The sequence below is a fragment of the Centruroides sculpturatus genome, unplaced genomic scaffold, assembly GCF_000671375.1.
Source record: "Centruroides sculpturatus isolate CEXI.00-Female unplaced genomic scaffold, Cexi_2.0 scaffold1094, whole genome shotgun sequence".
Classification (NCBI taxonomy): domain Eukaryota; kingdom Metazoa; phylum Arthropoda; class Arachnida; order Scorpiones; family Buthidae; genus Centruroides; species Centruroides sculpturatus.
The window spans coordinates 20288-29246 of NW_019385596.1; the positions used below are offsets into that span (position 1 = coordinate 20288).

An 8959-nucleotide genomic window follows, 5' to 3' on the forward strand; every position below is an offset into this window, starting at 1 on the left:
AAAAGAAACAAAAAAATATATATAAAATATTTCGATCAATATAGGAATAGGAAAATATTTCTATTTAAGATTATTTCCATTGGACGACACATGACAGACATCAAGAAAAGCAATCGTGCTATCACGTTGGTCCTGTCATGTGTTACTCCTCTTATATATATAGGCTACTCGCTATATTGATAAAAGGAAATGTCAACAACTTAAACGAAGCTTAACTCTTTTTCGATAAGAATGTGATCTCTATTATATATATATATATATATATATNAAATATATATATATTTTTTTCAATATAATATCTCAATTTTTTAGTATTGAAATTGCTTTAAAATGCCATAGAGATGTATGCTTTTACACTCTCAAGAGCATCAGAAGTTACCGCACAGATTACACACGAACGTGTAATAAATAAAAGTGAAAAAAAGAAACAAATAAATAGAAAAAAATCGATATTATCTTTCACTAACATTTATTTTCACTATATTCTAATTTACATCCAAAGTTTTAAACAGATATAAATAAGTGCTAACATGCGTACGATAGGCTTTATTTGATCGGAAGAGGAGCATGTATTGGAACCAAAAGTGTAAGTAGCGCAATGTTCATACATTAATGGACCGGATATCCTGTCGAGATGTTTTTGTTGAAATTCAGCTGCATCGGAACCACAGTCTTTGGAGACGTGATGATACTTGCAAAGAACGAACTCGTTGAAGGCACTGAAAGGAAAAGGTTAAAAAAAAGAAAAAGAAAAAAAGTGTCAATCAGAATCATCGATTATTCTTCTTTTCCCATGAATAAAAGTTTTTTATTATTGTATAGAGATGATGATAAATTTTTAAAATTCTCTCAATTCTGGTATTTTTCTTTGAAAATAAAATGTTAAAAATTGCGATTTCGATAAAAAATATTCCGATAACATTTACGTTGAGTAATAGTCCCGTAATGATTTCTCATTCTGCTTTATTTCTGCTTTGAATTTATTCTTTTATATATATCTAGAAATTACAAATTTATTCCCTATTTTAAAATTTAAATCTTATAAATATTAAAATTGGTACGTGCTTCTATAGTAACAATTGCAGTACAATATATTTTATGTTAATACGCTGCTTTAATAATAATAGTAATGCATATTTTTCGTATAAAATTTGCTTATTTACAAGAAGCATGTAAATAATAATTTAAAATGATACATAAAATGTTTATATATAAAAGAAGCTGTGTTATTATATATAAATAATTTGGTATGCACATTTAAATGAATCACTAAATTATTAATCACAACTCTAGTTCCTTGCGTAAATCAATGCATTAATTGATTCAGGCTTCTCAATGATCTTTTACGATAATAACTTGCAAATATTTTAAAAATTTAAATGAGCAACAACACAAAAAAAAATTTAAATAAAATCGAATTTTTCCAATTAGATAAACGAAGATAACAAATCAGGATTAAAAGTAATTCTTACCAACAGGATTTTCTTAATCCTTCTTCCACGTCTTCTTCTTTGTTCACATTTTCTGATAATTCCAACACATGTCGATATATAGGAGCGCATTTATCTTCAGATAATGATATGTTTATAAAACACGGTGCGTGACGGAGATAAGCTGCAAAAAAAAAAACAAAAGAAAACTTTTCTTTACTTAAATATTGTACACGCATTTTTTTATATTTATAAAATATCGAAAATTATTTAACAGTTTTAATTGTTATCATTAAAAAATAAAAAATATAACAAATTTCGTTCTTTTATTTTAATAGCAATTTTTAATAAGCAGTACATATATTTACTTATACACGGTTAATAATTTCGAACTTTTTTTATTATGATAAACGATAATCGATACAGTGCACACGAATTTTGCTAAGAGATGTTTTTGATCCGCAAACAAACTTTTTTTTTAGACTTTTTCCTTGATAACATCTTTTTTAAAAACAAATAATCTGATCTTCCTCTTCTTTTCTTAACACAATTCAACGTTTCATTTGTAATTAATCGATTTTTCCCTTCTAACGATTAATCGCAATAGAAAAAAGCGATTAATAATTCAATATCATTTATTGCATAATTCAACATTTATCAATCGATTATTAAAAATAATTAATCGATTTTTTTACTTGAAATAGAAATTAAATTTTACAAATCATAAAAATCGATTACAAATTGTAATATACATCACTTACAAATTAATCGATTTCTTCCTTGTTTAATTTAATTAATTAGATTAATTATAAGAAATTGATTAATCGGAAAAATTAATCAATCGATTTCTTCCTTAAACAAGAAAGAATTTGATTAATTAGTAAATGATGTACTTTACAATATTTTAATTCGATTTATGATTGTTACACTAGTTTCTAATTCCAGGAAAATCGATTAATTATTTATATATCGATATCCTTCTCGGGGAAAGAACATATTGTAAAAATTCATGTTACGAAGATATGTTCAACCTATTCAAAATGCACGTGTTTAGACACTGAATCGCGTGTTACGATAATTAAAAATGAAAGCTACTTTGAACCTTTCATGTAATTTTTTTTTCCAGGAGATCATAAACAAACAATTAATTAATAAAATGCAATTATGTTAAGAGTAGCGAAAGGAAAAATGACAGAAAAATAAAACTACAAGTGTTCTCACATTTCTCTTATTATTCTATTTATTTGATTAAAATTTACTAATGTTGAAATTCAATTAATTATCTCGTTATGTTTTGTAATTCTCTTTATTGTAACGTTTATTTCCAGTTAACGTGAATAATAATTGTAACTTGAGATAGTAATAATGAAAGTTAATTTAAATATTAAATGTAATAATATTTCAAAGTTTAAATTGAGCTTCTCGGTGTTAATAATAATAATTAATAAAATAACATTCAAAAATCATTATAATTATTGTTTATTTTTTTATAATTGAAAATATATTATAATAATTTAATTTTATCCTGTTTTATCAGAGGTAAATTTTTAAAAATTAATTTTAATTTTATTGTATTAAACCGATTCTACACAATTCATTTTCTGATCAATAAAATTAAAATGAAAGAAAGAAAAAAAACAATATAATAAATTGCCAGAAAAAAGTTTTGGTAGAAATAATAATGACTAAAAAAGAAAATTTCTTTTATATCACATAAAAGAATGACTATTTCTTGCAAGAATATTTTGTCAAAGTCACATAAAAAAATCCTTACAAGCCACATTTGTCAGTAGAACAAGTATAGAGTTAGAGTCTTTTCATCTGACTAACATTATTCTATACCTGTCAAGGTAAGATAAGTCATTGTACCTTCTTGTATCGGTCCGGGAACACACAGATCATCTTTCACTTGTCGAGCTTCTGCAACCACATGATTGAAAACCTGTGCTTGGGTAGCAGTAAAGCATCTCTTGATGTACTCGTCAACGCAGCTGATGCTCTCCTGCATATCGCTATATAAACAAGAAAAATTATCTTATAAATTCTGCTTTTATGTCTTTCTATAACTTATTTCATCTAAACTTTATCCTACGATAAGTTAACCCAGCTTATATACTCATCAAAATGATTCTGTGGATGCGTAGAAATGAATTTAACACATTTTTCGTTTCGGTTCTTAATCCATAAACATTAAAACTCTTATTTATAGCTTATAAACGACTTAAATTAAATAAATTAAAAATATGATTACAAATTGCAGCCCACCATTTGACGGGTTGCAATAAATAATTGCTCATATTATTATTTTCACATTTCATGTAGAATGTAGCAATAATTTCCCATTAATTTTAGTATTAAAATTTTGTGACATTAAAAATGCAAGTTAAAATATTCAGTATAAGAAACATGAAAACGTCTGAAAGTCGTGTCGTTTAAAAAAAGTAAAAATGTTAATCATTCCGAATATTTTATCTCAATTTACAGGCATTTCAAAATTGAATTCATTAAAAAAAAAAACAATCTTATAAAAATTTATTCATTTTCTAGTTTGCAATTTATTTTAGTTTCTTTTTAAAAATTCCAGTGATAGCTCTCAATTTTAATGTTATATGATATTCGTGAGTTATTTAAATTATTTTACATATCAGTAATTACTAGAACTTTCGAAAAATTTTTAAAAGTTCATAATTTCGGGCTTTTTACATTAGAGCTAACCTCTGTAATGTGATACTTTAAGTGACACGAAATACACGATTAAGATCAACAATTGTAATAAACCTGATATTGTTTCATGTATTATCTAATACTGTAGAAAAGACATTACGCTTTAAACCTTGACTTAATAATTTCGCTGATTTACTCTCGTGTGATCTTTTACCTATGTAAATTCAAAGGAATTTGTGTTAATACTTTATGTAATAAAGCAATAATTTTTAATATTCACATTTCATCTGAATGTATGCTATTTCGTTTCTTCAACAAACATTAATTTTGGTATAAAAATGTAAAAATTCCATACGTTTCTAATTTGATAAATTATGTTTTTTATTCTTACAAATTGAGAGATATTAAAATATTTACTAATTAATTTTAAAAAAGCTTTTCCTATTAAAAAAATGATTTTAATATGCAGTTTTAATTAGAATAATGTGCATTACAATAGAAATCGCGCATAACACGCACTTTTTAGTAACTTAAAGTTGAATAATTTGTTTGAAAGTTAAAATTCTATATTATTAATTATTTTAGAATCTATTTTTAACATTAAAATTCAAATTTATTTCCTATTTAATTAGCACGTATAGTTTCATAATTAATGAACAAATTGTTTTGTGAAGGTATTCAACAAACCTTTTTAAAAATGTATCCATTGAGTAATGTCTTCATTAATATTGAAGTGTTTTGCATTAAGAAATTATTTAAAAGCAAGTGTTTATACTTGTAAGCGTGATGCATCGTAGAAAACACGAAAAAACTCGTGCCAACTAGTTTCTTTCACGTAATCATCATGGAAACTACGTGTTTATCGCGTGAAGGTTCTCGATGTTTGAATCTTTTTTTTTCCACCTTGAAGCACGCTCGACGTTTGAAAAATCGAGTTTAAACTCTACATGTGATTTCATCTGTATGCATTAACTCAAAAAGAAATAAATCTACATAATGTTAAAAAAGCAGTTTAATTTAAGAAGAGAAATTCACCTGCAAACTTTAACCAGGTCTTCTTTTGTGGTACCAAAAACCAGATCATTACTTTGTGTCAAAGAGTGCAAAGCTTGTAAGCATTGACGAAACTCGTCGAAAGAGCAAGACGTTTCTGTCGATGTCGTCGAAACTACGAACAAATAACAATTATTATAAAAATCATTCTTATAGTAATTAGTAATTTAAATTAAGGATTTCGTCTAAAGTTTATTAATCTTATAAAATAATTTTAAATAATTGTATCAGCTTTCTTTCTAAGTATAATTAAATACTCAATACTTCAATAAACATAGATAATTTACAGTAACTGGATTAAAGAAAATTAGTCCTTCTATTGAATATAGAGATTTAAAATGTAGCTACAGGTTTAATATAATTGGTAATTTCGTAAAATTCATTATAATTTGTCAGATTTAGTCGAAAACATTTTCTGTATTGTTAAAAATAATCTCCAATTATTTACAAAACTTTTTGCCATCACACTATTGAAGGCGTTGATACCACAAGTTCTTCGTACATTGAAGATAAATCGTTGAAGCATTTTGAAATTCAAATTATGTTTTACTTGTACAGTACTTTGTTTTTAACTCAACAGCAGAAAAATAGTCACAGAGCATGATAATACCAGAGAGGACAATAATGAGTCCGAGGGGATTGAGACAATAACAAATGGCCCCGTGCCAAGAAACATTCACTCTGATTGAAAGGGGATAGAACATGGCACAATATGTTAAAGTTTTTGATCTCATTTTTAGTCGAATGAGAATAAGATTCATCGATCGGTGAGATATACGCGTTATGATTTACGATACTCTACTACTTCTCCAATTATTATATCTACATCATCGCTTTCGTATAGGTTTTAATGATGTCACACTACTATTTTGGTTGTTTAATAAGATTAAAAATAACGTATAGAAATTTTGAGCCCTAATGATAAGTTGTAAAGTGGAATACGATACATCTTTCATTAAAAATGTTGTTAATTACGATAGTTACGGGTTTAATTAAGCTTATTTCAGCAGTAAATTTATCGTACTATAAATTTGAAAATATGAAACTTTATAAAAATTTTTAAGTTATTTTTAAATTAAAAATTTAGAGATGATATTATTATATCAACGTGTAAATATTCGTTAAAAATTTATATAAAAGGAAGTAAATGATAGAAATGTTCTAGAGTCCTCGAACTCCTTGTAGTGGGGATGTAATATAAACTCGTGCTTTTTAAATATTTAGCCAAATATAATAGTTTTAATATAATTAAAATACGAGAGGAATTATTTATGACCGAGAAGACATGTAAAAATCTAACAGGAAAAGAGATGTTGAAGTAAGAGGAAATTAAGGTAGTTGTTTTAATGAGAGAAACACAAAAGTCAACATAATGAAAAGCAATAGAAAAACAACCTAATGAATCTTAATCCAACTAAAACAATCACTTATCTAGATTAAAACACTATTTGATTTAAAATACAACGTTGTATAACGTATATCAGGTTACATACAATCATTTTTACAGGCTTTATTACGAAAGGGGGGAAAAATCCTTAAAAAATTTTAATGTAAACTCTTTGAAAATCAAAAAAGAGAAACAATTTCATAAAAATCCGAACTCGTTTTACAATACATCTTCAATAAATAACTAAGAAGTTTTTATGGGAACGAGTCGACATACAAAAAAATCATATAATAATAATATTTCCTACGTAACACTGTTGCCGTATGATATAAGATGGGAGTACAATTTATTATTATTTTTTTTTTCTTAAAATATCTTTTCCCTCTTCCTGATATCAATTTAACTGCAACGAATACTAAAATNTTTGTTTTTTAAAAAAAGCGCTTGACAAACTTGCCCCGCATGCCGAAGTTGCCCCGGTCTCCCCTAATTGATTTTTTTGTTATTAAATTGCACTTATTTTTGATTTTTTGCGCTAAGTAATCTATCTACTTCGTGAATAATCTATTTGTTTACACTATACTAATAAAATCTACATAAAATTTTGACTTTTGTGAATATGAAAGTCACGTAATTTAGTGATTTTGGAAAATTTTTTAATGGTTTTGGAAGATTTTTTATGATTTTGGAAGACAAAATCGTCTAAAAAAATCTATAAAATATTTTCTTAAATTAATAATAATATATAAAATCATACATTTAGCAATTCATAGCTACTGAAAGGTTGTATACTTAATATTTATGGGAAAGATTTGTTCACAAGTATTTAATGACTCTTTATGAGGGTGACTTTATTTATGAGAATTTATATACCGAGGTTTGCCCGTATATTCTTTTATAATACGTTAAAATAATGCAAAAAAAATATTACATACAATAACTTTTGCACACAAGATTAGACCTTATTTTAAATTTGTAAAACTTTAAAATTATAATATTTATAAAAATAGCATAATTATAATAAATCAAAATGTCATAGATCTTTTAATTATTCACAGTAATAATCACAAGATATTTCTCTAAGGATTAGATTCCCTCGTCCTTAAAAATGTCAAGCGTTATAATTATTATAAAGAATACAAAATGTTATCATATGTGAGTGTGATCTGTCATATTTTTATCGTAGAAAATTTATTATATATTAATTCAAAATGATATACTTTTCATGAATTAGTTATTTGTATCTTATAACTTTTAAAATTCTATTCATTCAAAATTAATTATTTAATAAATATATCTAAAAGTTTAGTGTAATAATTTTGAATTTTTTCCGATTATTAATAATTTATTACCGTATTAATTTATTAAATAAGTTATTTATTACGAATAAGTTATTTCACCTTTAAGATTATCTTTGATATTAAAAGTTTTTCTTTCTATTCTACTTAGCTCTTGCATTTGATTCTTTTCCTTCATAAAATCTAATTTTCTACTCCATTCAGCGCTTAAATTCTGTTGGATCATTTCTCCATAATGGAACCAATGCTTCTCGAGCAATTAACTTTTCTAATTGGGATATAGAAGTAAGAATAAAAGAAACATTTAAAACAAGATCCACAAAGTGATCGAAAGCAGGGCTTAGCAACTTCATCCTTGTTCGTAATAACAAAGCTCTTCAATCACAGCTTAACCTCTTATCTTTCAGAACACCTTAGACGTTTAATCACCTTTTCTTCCATTTTGTTTGGTCGTAATGTGGTTAAGTGGCAGAACAATTAAGATAAAAGTGTCAGCATTCGCTAGTCTAAGACAACTCCACTTTGAGAACCTTATTTTTGGCTCCTTCATCCTTTCCTTATAAGAGATCTATAACTGAATTCAACTTCCTGCTAATATAACCCTATAATAGTATGTTCATAAATATACACTGTGCCTCTAACAAAAATTGGATATAGGATACAATGGGTGAATGAAAAGTAGAAGTAAATCTCCAAAGTCAACAGTAGTGAGGTCAGTTTGTTTGTTCAACATTTAACATTTGTTTCTTCTTCTATTTAGTGCAGATGGAAACAGAAAATACAGCCATTTGTCTGTTATTTGCACAAATTATAAACTAAATTAGACATTCGTATTGATTTCAGCATTAAATTTGAATGATACCGATCTTACTCCATTTTCTGTTATTTATCTGTTATTTACAGTTCACTTAAATAACAGATTTAATTTTTTACGTACATTATTATAACATTTATTTTATTATTAACACATCTACTAAATTTCATTTATAAATTATGCTTCTGTGTAATTTAACGTTAATTATTTTTAGTAAACATTTTTAAAAACTAATACCTTCTTTAAAAATTCTCCTCTCTTTATTATTACTCTTTTATTATTTATAATTATATTTTTAAATTAAAAATACATA

The 8959-nt window shown here is 25.7% G+C and overlaps 1 protein-coding gene across 1 annotated transcript in view; it reads right to left on the reverse strand.

The window, feature by feature from the left end:
* Nucleotides 1-462: 462 nt before the first annotated feature.
* The window catches only part of LOC111640427, a 19739-nt gene continuing 11242 nt past the window's right edge, over nucleotides 463-8959 (reverse strand). Inside the window, exons 2-5 of the mRNA XM_023386439.1 lie at nucleotides 5130-5262; nucleotides 3300-3442; nucleotides 1473-1614; nucleotides 463-719 (exon numbers count right to left, since the gene is read on the reverse strand). Coding sequence (XP_023242207.1) covers nucleotides 491-719; nucleotides 1473-1614; nucleotides 3300-3442; nucleotides 5130-5262 — 647 coding nt within the window. The 3' untranslated portion in view covers nucleotides 463-490. The remainder of the gene's footprint in view (nucleotides 720-1472; nucleotides 1615-3299; nucleotides 3443-5129; nucleotides 5263-8959) is intronic.